The following is a 15163-nucleotide window of genomic DNA, read 5'->3' on the forward strand; positions in this document are numbered from 1 at the left end:
GCGAGGTGGGTGAACACAAAACCAACACATGTGGTTTTTCTCTTGCCCCGTTTTAATGTGAGCACGGTTGTTCCTGTCAGTCATTTTCACGAAGAACGCCCATGCTTGGGGACACTGGGCTGGGGTCGGCTGCTTTTGCCTCTGCGCTTGACATCTTACTCAACTCTCGGTAATCCTGTTGAGCCGATTGCCTCATAGATAGGGTGATGATTATATTAAGGTCTCAAACTGGGCCTGCCAAAGGAGTTATGTTCTTTGCCTTCTGAAAGAAGTTATTTAGGCACGGGTGCTTTACAAGGAAAGCCATTCATCAGAGCTGGCTTAGGAATTTGAAATGCAGAGCCCACAGTGGGTGACCACAAAGTTGGCACTGGCCCTAATTGTAGCTTTCCCGTTTTTCGCTGATGGGGATTGGACAGAGGGCCTTTGCATAGTAGGCAGGGACCTCTCTACCTCCTGAACCACTGCCCCATCTCTTCACTGGAGAATTCTAGGCATGGGTTCTGAGCCACACCCTTAGCCCCTCCCTGGGAGACTCTAGGCAGGGGCTCCACACCTGAACCGTGGCCCCTAGTGCATTCTGTGTTCACAGGCCTCCTGCCTCAGCCTCCTGATCACCGGGGTTACAAGTGGCTTCCACCCCTGGCATTACCATCTATCTTTATCTGTTTATCCACCCGTGGACAGTTAGAGCAATGGCTGTTGTCAGAAAGATAAGCAATAACTAAACTGGCAGGACCATTGAGGGGAGCTCTTACATACTGCTGGTGGGATTGTCTTCCTGTCATTGGGAAGCCACTATAGAGGCTCCCCAGAGCCTCCAAAGATGGTTCTCCAAAGCTCATGAAATCCGGATACGGAAGAGCTTCCTATCCATGTTGACTGCAGCACTGCCACTGTTAACAAGTAGGAAGATTGAAAAGGAGTCCTGGCTCTTTTTCTTCATTGAGTTTTTTTTTTTTTTTTGGTTGGAATCCAGAGGAATGGGTTTCAAGCCATGTCATTTTATGTGCCTATATGATTGTACCTTGCTCATCACCCCTGCCCCTTATCCTTTCTTGGCCCTCTGCCTACCCACTGTTGTCTTTCTTTATACCAACTGGTCTCCTTTCTGCTTCTGTCATGCACATACACGATGTGTGTGTGTGTATGTGTGTGTGTGTATGTGTGTGTGTGTGTATGTGTGTGTGTATGTGTGTGTGTATGTGTGTGTATATGTGTGTGTATGTGTGTGTGTATGTGTGTGTATATGTGTGTGTGTGTATAATATATGTAATTATTTCATTCTTTCTAGTTGACTAATACTCCATTGTTTCTCTATGCATTATATTTTCTATGTTATATGTTATTATTCCCTTTCTGAAACAGGGTCTCAAGTAGCTCAGACTGGCCTCTGACTCACTGTGTAGCCAAAGATGAACGCCTGACCCTCCTGCCTCTACCTCCTAAGTGCTGGGAGTAGAGGCGTGTGCCGCCATGTCTGGTGTGTGCTCAGGATGGAGTTGATGGCTTTGTGCACGTTGTAGGATATTTGATTGCATTGTGAACCTAGCGATTATGTTGTTGACTGAAAACCTGTTTCAAGTTGTGGGGTGGCTCAGACCTAGCATGCACCTTTAATCCAAGAACTTTTTGCTTCAGTATTGTAAAAAGGATTAAATAAAGTTAACCCTACGTCAATAGGTAGAGCATGCAACCAGTTGACTGGAAATGAACATAGGAAAAAAAAATCATAGAGTAAGAGGAAGTCAGGAGGATGGATAGAGAGGTACACAGGAAGTAGAAGGGAGGGACGTTCTGTTTGAGGGTTTTTTGTGATGGCATGGGGAAGGAGGCTTTTCTTTCTAGGATGTTCGGTGAGGAGGAAGGTCAGCTGGGCATTTTTTCTGCCTCTCTGAGCTTAGCAGGCTTTTGCTCCAGCATCTGACTCCTGAGTATTGGTAAAATTGAAGTATTGGGATTTTGTGAAAAACAACCCGTGCACACCAGGTAACTACCCTACCAGTTGAGCCACACACAGTTGTTTAGCTCCATTCATTGGTTGCTTGTTTCATAACTTGGCTAATGTGAAGGTGTCTGTGTATAACATGTGCCGCATTTACTTTATCTGTTTATCTGTGGGTTGATGGACATTTAAACTGCTTTGACACCTCAGCTATTGTAAGGAGAGCAACAGTGGGCGTCAGTGTGCAGGAGTCTCTGTGATGTGGTGACCCAGAGTGCTCTGGGATATATACCCCTTGGTTTTCTTTGTGTGTGTGTGTGTGTGTGTGTGTGTGTGTGTGTGTGTGTGTGTGTTTTAGAGGCCAGTGGCCAATTTCAAGTGTCAGTTGTTCCTCAGGAGCCGTCCACCTTGATTCATGAGGCAGAGTCTCTTACCGGCCTGCGGTTCACTGATACAAGTAACCCAGTGAGCCGTGGGGATCCAGCTGTCTCTGCGTGTCCCCAGCCCTCACACACATGTGCTGCTGCACCAGCTTATCACATGGGTCCTGGGCGTGGGTGTTACCCATTCAGACCTGTACAGCAAACACTTTGTTGTCTCCCCAGCTCTGGGCCTCTCGTTCTGTTAGCCGTTCTAGAGTCCGTGGCTCACCTGCTTTGCTTTCACTATCTGCCCTCTAGTGTGCCCTGGCATGGACATCCGGAACAACCTGACCAGGCTTCATGAGCTGGAGAACTGCTCAGTCATCGAGGGCCATCTGCAGATCCTCCTGATGTTCAAAACCAGACCCGAAGACTTCCGAGACCTCAGTTTCCCCAAACTCATCATGATCACAGACTACCTGCTTCTGTTCCGTGTCTACGGCCTGGAGAGCCTGAAAGACCTCTTCCCCAACCTCACGGTTATCCGCGGCTCCCGCCTCTTCTTCAACTATGCCCTGGTCATCTTTGAGATGGTCCACCTGAAGGAGCTGGGCCTCTATAACCTCATGAACATCACCCGGGGCTCTGTCCGAATCGAGAAGAATAATGAGCTCTGCTACCTGGCCACCATCGACTGGTCCCGGATCCTCGATTCCGTGGAGGACAACTACATCGTACTGAACAAGGATGACAACGAGGAATGTGGGGATGTCTGTCCGGGCACTGCTAAGGGCAAGACCAACTGCCCCGCCACCGTCATCAATGGGCAGTTTGTGGAACGGTGCTGGACACACAGTCATTGCCAGAAAGGTATGCTGGAGGCAGCGTGGCTTTAGGCATTCCTTCGTAGTTAGTAGACCCAGGAGCAGTAGACTCCTGCAGAAGTTTAGGTGAAGGCTATAGAGTGCAAACCCTCAAGGGTTTGGGGGAGAGTCTATCTTCACCAATACACACTCATCCCTTTTATTTGTGACAGACACATTCCACTGTGGTGAATATATATATATATATATATATATATAGTGTGTGTGTGTGTGTGTGTGTGTGTGTGTGTGTGTACACTTTTCTGTTGATACGATAGAATGCCCTAACAAAAATAAGCTGAGTGAACTGGGGCATTTGACAGTGCTTGGTGCTCTTCTAGAGGACCCAAGTTGAATTTCCAGTCTGAACTTAGAACTGCGTCTGACTCCATCCCCAAAAGGTCCACACTCCTGGCCTCTGAGGGTACTTGTTGGGCATGCAGACACACACACGCACACGCACACGCACACACACCATCCATTTGGTAAGAGATTAACAACCATAACTAGTAGTGACATAGAATAATCTTAATGATATTCCTAATAAAATTGCAAGAATCCTCACTCTTACACTTGGGGGATACCATTAAGATAAAATAGAGGTGATTTGAATATAGTCATCATGTCTTGACAACTAGTCTTATACCTGAACTTGATTCACATCTCAGGTATGGCAGAACAGGACATCTTGAGACTTTATTGCACCACTCAGAAAAGTACACGATTTGAAACATTATGAGTTGATTATTTCTAGAATCTTCCATTTGATATAGACAGTTAACTGTGGGCTATTGAGACTGCTGGGGAGAGATGAATGAGTATACTAAACCTTGGCCATTGTAGTAGGCAAGCAGCCATAGTTAGGTGTCAAGACATGGGTGTGGTTCATATGTAAAAAAAAAATAAGTAGGGGGCCAGAGTTTTCGTGAGGGTTGTTTACCACCCTGTATGTTGGATAGTGAATGTTCCTGTAGTTGTCTGCTTGGTTGAGAAGTTGACTATGTAAGGGTATGGATTGGACTTAGCATGTCTGTCTGTCTGTCTGTCTTTCTTTCTTTCTTTCTTTCTTTCTTTCTTTCTTTCTTTCTTTCTTTTGACAGGGTTTGGCTGTCCTGGACTCTCTTTGTAGACCAGGCTGGCCTTGAACTCATAGCAATAGCAATCCACTTGCCTCTGCCTCTCGAGTGCTGAGATTACAGGCGTGTGCCACCATGCCTGGCCAACATGTTTTTCTTATCTGATCATAGAAGTCAATTTGTAAGAGATACTCAGAAAAAGAAAAGTGTAAAAATTCAGTCTTGATGAGAGTAGTTCATTTTTGTTTTATATTTTCATCTGTCTGTCTGTCTGTCTGTCTGTCTTCTGTCTTCTGTCTGTCTGTCTGTCTGTCTGTCTGTCTGTCTGTCTATCTATCTATCTATCATCATCATCATCATCATCACCATCATCTATCTCTCTATCATCTGTGTATGTGTGTGTCTGTGTTCACACACATATATGTAACATGGCCCACATGGAGGTTTAGAGAACAATTTGTAGGTGTCAGGTTTTTTTTTTGCCTTCCATATGTGTGGTCGAGAGGATCAAACTAAATTAGTCAGGCTGGTGACAAATGTCGTTATCCACGGAGCCATCTCTCTGCTCCCTTCATGGGTCTGTTGCTTTGCATTTCTTTAGCCTTCTGAGTTATAAGGCACTTAGATCATTTCAGTTTTTAAAGAAAGAATTTGATTGTTTTGGGGGTTCAAGCTTTATTTATTTGTTAATAACTTTTATTATATGTGTACGGGTGTTCTGCCTGCATGAATGCCTGTGTGCCTCATGTGTGCCCTGGAGAGAGTGTTGGAGCCCCTGGAATCGTAGTTACTAATGGCTGTGAACTGCCTTGTGGGTGTTGGGAATTGAACCTAGATCTTCTGCAAGAACGGCAAGTGTTCTTAGCTGCTGAGCCATCTTTCCAGCTCCATGTTTGTTTCTTTTAGGCTTGTTTTCCAGAAATGAAATTTCTGGGTCAGAGGCTCCAGATTTGGATTGCTAAATGGCTTTCCAGAAGTGCTGGACCTGTGGACTGGACTCCCCGCCTTGAGTGGAGAGACCTGGCCTTTTTTCCTTTTTTTTTTTTTTTTAAATCTTTCACAAAGTCCTGGGGTGGGTGAGAAGCCCATACCGTGACTGTTTATCTTTGTATGTGTTTGGTTTCAGGGCAGAGCCTTTGAAAACATGTTGACTTTTTATTCCAGCGTTCTCGGCTTCCGACTTCCCTTGTCTGAGGGATCTGGAGAGTCTAATGTCTAATTTTCTTCTTTGAAGCTCGTTAATCCTTTGTCAGTCTCATTCGTGAAACTTCTGGTTCAATGGGGGGGGGGGGATATTCCTGATTGTTCAGAGCTGCTGGAGAGTGATGGTGGTGTTGATAAGGATTCACTGCAAAGCCTCTGGTGTCCTTGAGGAGGGCTATGCTGTACCACTGAGCAGCCCCTCGCTGGGGGATTCTAAGCAGGGCCTCTGAGCTGATTTTCACATCACCCTTTTTATGCCTTACACTTAGAAAAATCTCTACCCATAAGATAATCTTCTGTTTAATATTAGCTATTACCATGTAGAAACAGTTTTCACTCTCAGCTCTGGGGAGCTGGCCATGCATGTAATTCAGTGGGGTGTCTGTGTGCCCCCTTAGAGACTCACCTGGGAGTTTTGATGCTGTTTGTGGTAGAAACCAAATTAGATGTGATAGCAGTCATCTGCAATCCCAGTTCTGGGGAAACCGAGGCAGGATGGTGGCAAATGTGAGGCCACCCCACATTTTACCTCTGAGAAAAAGAAAGAATAAAAGAGGGAAGGAAGCAGAAAGAGACAGAAAGAAAAGGAGACATTCTGTTTTAAAGAAGGAAGAAGAGGAAGGAAAAAGAGAATGAGAAAGAAAGGAAGGAAGGAAGGAAGGAAGGAAGGGGAAAGTGTCCCACATCCTGTGGCTGCTTCTGCCTCCCTTTTCCTGTTCCTGGTCATTTATGTTCGAGTGCTAGCTTTTATTGTGTTTTGATGTCCAAGAGAGCAGTTCATTAACTGTTTATGGCTTCAGTGACCTCATTCACATGTTGTAAAATTCCCTGGGAAGGAGGTGATTGGGAGAAAGGAAGCAGGTGGCTTAGGAGTTAGCACACAGAGCGTAGGGAAGGGAGGGGAGGAAACGTTATTTATTTCTGCCCCGACATGAACCCAAAGAGGCAATGAGTGTTGGATCTTTGAACTTGTGGGTGAGGTTTTTATGGGAACTCCTGAGGAGGAGTTTCAGACAACAGGAGTTGGGATATGTTTTAGCTTTCAGTTGCTGTGTTAAATACCTTGACCAAAAGCCACTTGGGTAGGAAAGAGTTAATTTCACTTTATAGTTTGTTATCTAGGGAGATGAGGGCAGGAATACAGGGGAGAAACCTGGAGGCAGGAGCTACTGTGCTGCTTACTTGCTTGCTTTCAACAGATTTCTTCAGTCTGCTTTCTTATAGCACCTAGGACCACCAGTCTAGGGGTCGGCACCCCCTAGAGTGAAGCTGGGGCCCTCCCACGTCAGTTATTAGTCAAGACTACCCCCAAAGAAGTGCCTTACAGGCTGACCCTATGGAAGTAGCTTCTTAATTAAGATTCAGTCTTCCCAGTCCTAGTCTGTGTCAAGTTGATAAAACCCAGCCAGGATTGGGAGGAGACATGGAGAGGACAGATGGTTGAGGGGATGAAAATATTACCCTTGGAAAGGTTTGTAGAACACTGGCACGGAGGAACAAAGAGTTGTAAAGCTATGTCCCCAAGGAAGGTGTGTGATGGGAGTAAAGACATGGTAGAACCCAAGACAGCCTTTGGGCCTGGAATTTTCTAGGGCCTGTGAGTTCTGGCCTGGGGCTGGGTGATGGTCTAGATGTAGGAGATAGACCAACACTCACTTGTGGGGAGAGAAGTTTTTCACAGGGGCAGATCAGGTACCTGCTGAGGTATCCAGGTTCTCCTTTGTGTTTTGAGCACAGTGAGTTAGACCAGAGACATGTGGTTAGAAGCAGAAACAGAACATTCTGGACAATGGGAGTAGCCTAATGAGCGAAGGAAAACCCTAAAAAGCTCTGGACCACGAGAGTCATGTGACCCTTTAGAGGCCGTTTCCACGGCACCCACCTCACTCAAGATTGTGTATCATAGACTTTTCCTTCTTCATGCAAGCACACACATGTGTATGCTGTACATATGTATACATCATACAGATGAACACACACACATAATAGTAATTGGAAAATCTCTAGAATTCACATTTTGAAAGTACAGCATTTTAAGTAGATTGATGACACTGCACCGTTTTTTTTTCCTGTGCTATGATCATGACTTTGCCCACTGTTTCCATACTTATATGCTATGCCGTCCTCCTGTTAGTCAGTTGATGCCCATCTTGGCTACGTGGACTGCTGCTGTATCACGTTGCTCATGTTCAAGTAGTACTCATTTTACCTAGTCTCAGTTCGAAGGCTTAAATAGGCATGCCAATAATTCTCATACGCCAAAGATAAGCCGCAAAGTTGGTGGTCCTCAACCTTCCTAATGCTGCAACCTTTAATACAGTTCCTCATGTTGTCATGACTCCCCAATGACAAAATTATTTCACTGCTACTTCATAACTATACTGAATCGTAATGTAAATATTTGATATGCAGGGTATCAGATATGAGACACCAAAGGGGTCGTGACCCACAGGTTGAGATCCAATGGTTTTAAGGGATGCACTGAAAGTTTTGAGAGAGATGAGGAAAGGAAGGAAGGAAGGAAGGGAAAGAGACAGAACACATATAATATTGACTACACTATATTGTTATGCTTTATTATTAGTTGTTAATTCCCACGTCTTCTAATTCTTCTAATTTATAAATTCTATCATTTCCCTATCAATCATCTCTCTTTCGTGTGTGTGTGTGTGTGTGTGTGTGTGTGTGTGTGTGTGAGAGAGAGTGTGTGTGAGAGTGTGTGTGTGAGTGTGTGTGTGTGTGAGAGTGTGTGTGTGTGTGAGTGTGTGTGTGTGAGAGTGTGTGTGTGTGTGTGTGAGTGTGTGTGTGTGTGTGTGTGTGTGTGTGTGAGAGAGAGAGAGAGAGAGAGAGAGAGAGAGAGAGAGAGAGAGAGAGAGAGAGAGAGAGAGATTTTCACTGTGTGGGTCCTGAGGTAGTTTGGTGGTAAGTGCCTTTACCTGCTGAGCCATCTCTCTGGCCCACACATATTAGTTTTTGAGACAGGCTGTCTTACTGAGCCTAGAGCTCATCAAGTTATTCTACTGGCTGGCCAGCCACAGAGATCCTTCTGCCTCTGTCTCCTAGTGATGGGACTACAGGTGCATGTCTCTAAGCCTGGATTTTTACATGGGTTTTGGAGATCTGAACTCAGGACCTTATGCTTGCAGGTAAACGCTTTACCCATGGAACCATTTCCCTGTCCCTAATGTTCAAATCTTTAATAGTAAATATTCAGATTTACATGACAAGGGCACAGTTTTTTTTTAAACATTCTTAGGGATCTCAATGGCAAGATGATGATGATGATGATGATGATGATGATGATGATGATGACTAATTTTGGATTTTCATGACAGGGTTTCTTTATGTAGCCCTGGCTATCCTGGACTTGCTCTGTAGACCAAGCAGGCTGGCCTCGAACTCAGAGAGATCCACTTGCCTCGGCCCCTTGAGTCCTGGAAACATAGGCGTGTGCCACCGTGCCCAGCTGGAAAGCTTAATTTTTTTCTGTATTTCTCCTGAGAGAATACTGTCCCAATCATTTATGGAAGACTTGGGCTAGAGGTCAATGCATACTTATGAAGAGGTGGTTTTGCCTGGCTTGACTGGTGACTTGGTAACTGGTCTAACTGGTTTTTTTTGGCTTGATGAAATCCATTGGCCAGTTATTTCCCATCCTGTCATCAGATCCTTGTGGGAATTGAAATCTGGTATTTGTCAGTGAACACCTGATGTGCCCCATGGAGGTGCCAGGGACCTAGGTTCAGCTGTGGTGTGCTCTGTATGTGTGTCTCTCTCTCCCTGTGCCTGCTAGAACTTTCATTAAATGAAGGGGGCATGGATGTTGAATTGTTATTTTCATTTGTTGGTTCTTTCTTTAAAATTTAATCACTTTACATCCTGATTGTAGTCCCCTCCCTCATCTCCTCCAGATCCACCCTCCTTCCCTCACCCCCCCTTCTCCCTCCCCTAGTTGTCAGAAAGGGGGAGCCCTCCTCCCCTATCATCTGACCCCAGCCTATCAAGTCTCATCTGGACTGTCTGCATCCTCTTCCTCTGTGGCCTGGCAAGGCTGCTGCCCCACTAGGGGAAAGTGATTAATGAGTGGGCACCAGAGGCATGGATTTTTTTTTAAAAATAGGCTTTCATGTATAGTCCCAGATTGGCCTCAAACTTTTTGCAATCCCCCTGCCTCTGTCTTCTGAGTGTTGGGAGTCCAGCATTCCTGGCTAAGACACCGTTGTCTGATTGTGGTAAACTATATTTAGTAAGTACATTGATAACAGAGTGTCACCATCCTTATGCTTTTATTCTAGAACGTTCTTATCATACCCCCTCCAACACCCCCAAAAGAGATTCTCTGCCCATTATTACTCACTCCTCAATCTTAATTCCCACAGCTCTTGGCAACGAGTGAGTAGTCAGCTTCCCAGCCGTGTAGATTCACCTCTTCTGGACATTGCTGAGCCACAGAATCAGATAACATGTAGCTTATTACATGTTCTTTCCTTTGAGTACAATGTTCTCAAAATTCACTCACACAGCAATTTCATTAAGTCCTGATTTTGTCTTTTATGCCTGAGTAATAGCTCATCATAATGGATCTTACCCATTTTACCACTCGACCAGCATTTGTGATGTTTACCCCCTTCAGTTATTTGGAATAGGGCTTCTGCAAACACCTGTGCTCCAGATCTCGTCCGTGTCAGTTCTTTACCTTTAAGTAATAAGTAACTAACTTTTGTAGGGTTGAAGTTCAGAGCCAGGGTCTTGTGCATGCTAGGCAAATACATCACTGAGCTATATCCCCAGCGTTGCTGTTGCTTCACCCCGACCCCCAGCGTCTGGCTTACAGGCCACAGGCCACCACACCTGGCTTTTAGGTAAGTTCTGGGGATTGAACTCAGGTCCTCAGAGATTCATTACTCATGGATTCACCCCCCCCCCCATAGCTCTTCTTTACATAAACGTAGGAATATTTATTAGTTTTCTTTTTTTTTTTTTCAGTTTAAATTCTCCCTTGGGGAAGTTAACAGTGCCAACTTGACATTGTCTAGAATCACCTAGAATATAAGTTTTGGGTGTGTTTATGTTGACATGTCTAGATTATATCAACTGAGGTGAGAAGATGCACCCTCACCGAGAGACGATCATTCCCCTGTCTTTGGGTTCTGGACGATATAACAAGGAGAAAGCAAGTTGGCTCCTAGCATTCGGCAGCTACCTCCCGGTCATGGCTTCCCGGTTGTGAGGGGCTGCACCTTGCAACTGTCAGCCGGAATAAGCCCTTCCTCCCTTAGGTTGCTTCTGTCAGGAGTTCACTCTCATCCATGAGTAGGATAAATAGCACACGCCCCCTAAGGTGAAGTCCACCACTGTTTATTCTGTGTCTGTGCCCCTGACAGTCCCAGAAAAGAGGAAAGAGCGGCTTGCGAAGACTGCGCTTAACAAAGAGACTCTTCTAGTGAGAGGAGGAACCAGGAAGGGTAGGGACTGGCCAGAGCCGAGTGTGTCCATCTGTGGGTGACCAAGACCCAGGAATGGTTTAGTTCCTTCTTGGCCTCAGCAAAGCAGAATGGGCGTGGTGGATAGGACGTCCGGTGCAGACAGTGAAGGGATTATGGAGAAAATCCTCAGCCTGAGTTTATCTTCTAGGCTGAGCTAACAACTCCTGATGGCCATTCACAGACATCTTCCTGAGCCCTGGGGAGTTAGCCCAGGTAGTAAAGACAACCTGAGTTTGATCCCCAATATATCTTTTTTTTTAAGGTTTATTTATTATATATACAGTATTCTGCCTGCATGTATGCCTGCACTCCAAAAGAGGGCACCAGATCTCATTACAGATGGTTGTGAGCCACCATGCGGTTGCTGGGACCTCACATTGTGGGGATCCCATCCCCCAATCATAAAATTATTTTCATTGCTACTTCATAACTGTAATATTGCTGTTATGAATCTGTGAGCCACCATGTGGTTGCTGAACTCAGGGCAGACAGTGCTCTCTTAACCTCTGAGCCATCTCTCCAGCTCTTCCCCTATGTATCTCAGTTCTTTTCCCATTGCTGTGATAAAGTAACTGACGAAAAGCAACTTAAGGGAGAAAGGCTTTCTTCGGCTCAGCGTTCAGGCAGTGTGAGCTTCTCAGGCGCCAAAGAGTCACAGAAGCAGAGTCAGGCACACCCCATCCGCAGTCAAGAGCAGAGAACACTGAATTAATGAATACATGCTTGTGCTCAGCTCATTTTCTCCAGTGTCATTCAGTTCAGGATCTGGGCCTACAGGATGATGCCCACTATGGTGGCAGAGTCTTCCCACTTACCATCAGGACAATCTCCTACATACATGCTCACAGGCCAACTAGACATTCTCTCACAGAGGCTCTCTTCCTAGATGATTCTAGACCAGTGGCTCTCAGCCTGTGGGTTGCAACCCCTTTGAGGGTTGGGAGTATTCTTTCAGAGTGGTCAACCAAGACCATCAGAAAATACAGATATTTACACTAGATTCATAACAGCAATATTACAATTATGAAGTAGCAATGAAAATAGTTTTATGATTGGGGGGATCCCCACAACGTGAGAAACTGTCTTAAAGGGTTAGAGCATTACTTGTTCTAGACTGTGTCAAGTTGACAACCAACAGTAATCCTCAGACCATTTGAAAAAAGCTGTACATGGTGGTAAACGCTGACTTGCAGTCTCAGCATGGGAAAGGCAGGGGCAGGTGGATCACTGGGGCTTTTTGGTCAGGCAGCCTAGCCTACTTGGCAGGCTCTCTGCTGGATACAGACAGAATCTAGGACTTCAAGTCCCAATAAAGCTTTAACAATGGGATCTGTCACTTGGCAGCCATGTTTAAGGGGTTTTCTGGTGTAAGGCCAGCCTTGTTGTACCGTGGGTCCCACTTGCTTGTTGAACTTTCCTTTTGGCGTGGTGTTGACTTTGATTTGGCAAGGCTTGCGTTGTTTTGTGTCTTGGGTTTTTGCCATCTCTGTTCATGAGTGAAATTGGGCCGTGTTCTTGGTTTGTTTCATTTTGCAATCTCTTCATTAAGTTTTGCTATCTGATCTTCTAGTTACTTAAAGTGAATTAGGTGGAATTCTGTTTTAAAGGTTTTGAACAACAGAGTAATTTCTAGGGAAATCTTATGGTTTAAAATCTTGGTGGGAAGGAATTCTGAGTAAGTGTGTGTGTGTGTGTGTGTGTGTGTGTGTGTGTGTGTGTGTGTGAGAAAGAGAGAGAGAGAGAGAGAGAGAGAGAGAGAGAGACAGAGACAGAGACAGAGACAGAGACAGAGAGAAGGGGGGGCGGGGAGAAAGAATTTAAGCTAAAATCTTTTTGTTGTTGTTTTCTCTTTTAAAACCCATTATTGGATTGGTTGGTTAACTTTTTTTGTTTCCTAGTTTTTTAAAATTAGTGAGTTTTCCGAACTGAGAGTGTTATTGAGTTTATGATAGTTGTGTTTATGTGTTCTCCTTATTTAACTGAGAGCTGAGAGTCTTAAAGATGTTGGATTTATTTATCCGTTCTTTTTAAAAAAAAAATCCAGTAGTCATTGCTATGAACATAATTCTTTTCACTTTGTGATTATTCTAACCTATGCTTTTAGTTTTGCTTTTTAAAAGATCCCCCTTAGTGTGAATTTTTTAGAAGGAATTACATAGCTAAATCTTTTGAATAAATTCCAAATTGTGAAATGAACAAATAAAAAGAATCTTATTTTATTTAAACAAAGGCCTTGCATTTGATAGTCAGAAGTTCTACCCCTGAGCCATGCCCCTGGACCTTCATTGAAGAATGCTATACAGGGTCTTTAACCATTGAGCAACACTTCCAGGCCTAATTTCATTTTTTTTTTAAAGCAATTAAATTAAGGGTACACGGTCACTCTTGATTTGGCTTTTGCTGCTCTTATCTGTCCTGGATATATACTTCGTTTTCTTTATTGTCTAACAAGTCTCTGATGGTATTTTAATATATTATTTTTGTTCTCCATTGCAACAAAAAGTATCTTTCAATTATGTTACATAAATGTTCTTGTTGCCCTAAATCATCCTTACTTTATAGGATATTTTCCAATAGGTGAGATAGGTTAAATGAAAGTTAACCGATTTGTGGATATAGACACTGGGGGGGGGGGGGGACAACAGATGGCCAGACCCTTGTATTGATTGTACCTTCTCTGATTTAGTGTGCTTAAGTCACTGAATTTGAGGGTTGGAAAAAATAAAGAACTTTCACTGTTTGTTAGATTTATTTTTGTTGCTGTAATGAAATCTGATGACAAAGAGCAACTAGGGAGAAAGGGGCTTACCTCAGCTCACATTCCAGGTGACATTCCATTATTGTGGGGAACTCAGGGCAGAAACTTCAATCAGCTGGTCATCACCTCAGCAGTGAAGTGTAGAGGAGGAACGCTTGCTTACTCTGGTCCATTTCTCTGCACAGTTCAGGGCGCCCTGCTTAGGGAATGATGCTGCCCATAGTGGGTGAGGGCTTCCCACATCAATTAACTTAACTAAGATCCTCCACTCATGTAACACACACACACACACACACACACACACACACACACAAACAGAGGCTAACCCAATGTAGACAATCCCTCACTGGGTCTCTCTTCCCATGTGATTCTAGGTTGTTGACTAAAACTAATCCACTCAGTGTGACTGGTTATCAGAGTTTCTAGTTGATGGGGCTTTAACTAGCTTTTATGTTTTTATTCTGAGACAGAGTCTCGGGAAACCTACCTTGTCATTGAACTTCCTGTGTATCTTAGATTGGCCTTGAACTGCAGCTCCTCCTCTTCCATCTCTGTATTCCATCTGCGTAGCCATATTTTGGCTACTTTATGGGTTCTTATATTTACCACCCTTTTGCACCCCAATCCCTCCCCAAGCCCCCAACACTAGGTAAGTGAGAAAGGTTAGAAGGGATAAGGGACTTCCTTAGATTACTTCTGCTGATTAGGGGCATGACGTTCCTTGGGGCAGGGTTGATCTTCCTGTCAGGATGTTCAATTTCTTCTTCTCACCTCTATTTGTATAACCACTTGACAAATCGCAACTAACAGCAACAAACAACCAGCCAACACAGCAACAGTGCCTCTCGGGGTCTTAGCATGTATATCCGCCTCTGAAAAGCTCCTAGAATTCCAAATGTCACACGCTCGCAGAAACTATCCTCAGCTGGCAAAACCGGGCCCCTCTCAGAGCATGAGGCAAATCATAGTTAGCAGCTGTGCACGGTCTGAAACAGTCCCATATCTTACACCTGGGATTAAAATAAAAACATATTCGCATAACATAATGGGTTTTTAAAGAAACCAAAATTCTCACTACACCCCCGTGCAGGAATGACAGGTGTGTGCCTCATATCTAGAGTTGTGTTGTTCTGAGGATGAGACTGGGGGGGTCTCCTGCCTGCCAGGCCAGTGCAATCCTGCTGAAGTTTATCCTTAGCCTTTGGATTTTTCAGACAGACTCTATTAGCTCAGGCTGGCCCAGTACTGGGTGTAGCTGAGGATGTCCCACTAGGCCCAGTTTTATATTTATATGAAATCCAGGCCCTCATACAAGCTAGGCAAGTACCCTACGACCTGTGCCACATCCTCACAGTGTGAACCCCCAATACAGTTTTAAAGTTTTTTTTGGGGGGGGGAGCGATGGCCCCAATATGTGAGCTAGAAGTCCTGTGTTGAAGACTGCAGGTGGCTTTTTGGTAACTGACTGTT

At 44.6% G+C, this 15163-nt stretch overlaps 1 protein-coding gene across 3 annotated transcripts in view; it reads left to right on the forward strand.

The window, feature by feature from the left end:
* Nucleotides 1-15163, forward strand: part of INSR (insulin receptor) — a 130920-nt gene that overhangs the window by 22025 nt on the left and 93732 nt on the right. For all 3 annotated transcript variants that reach the window (XM_084764473.1, XM_084764472.1, XM_084764474.1), the window contains exon 2: nt 2626-3177. In XM_084764473.1, coding sequence (XP_084620599.1) covers nt 2626-3177 — 552 coding nt within the window. The remainder of the gene's footprint in view (nt 1-2625; nt 3178-15163) is intronic.

Source organism: Acomys minous (genome assembly GCF_964271855.1).
Source record: "Acomys minous genome assembly, chromosome: 16".
Taxonomy (NCBI): domain Eukaryota; kingdom Metazoa; phylum Chordata; class Mammalia; order Rodentia; family Muridae; genus Acomys; species Acomys minous.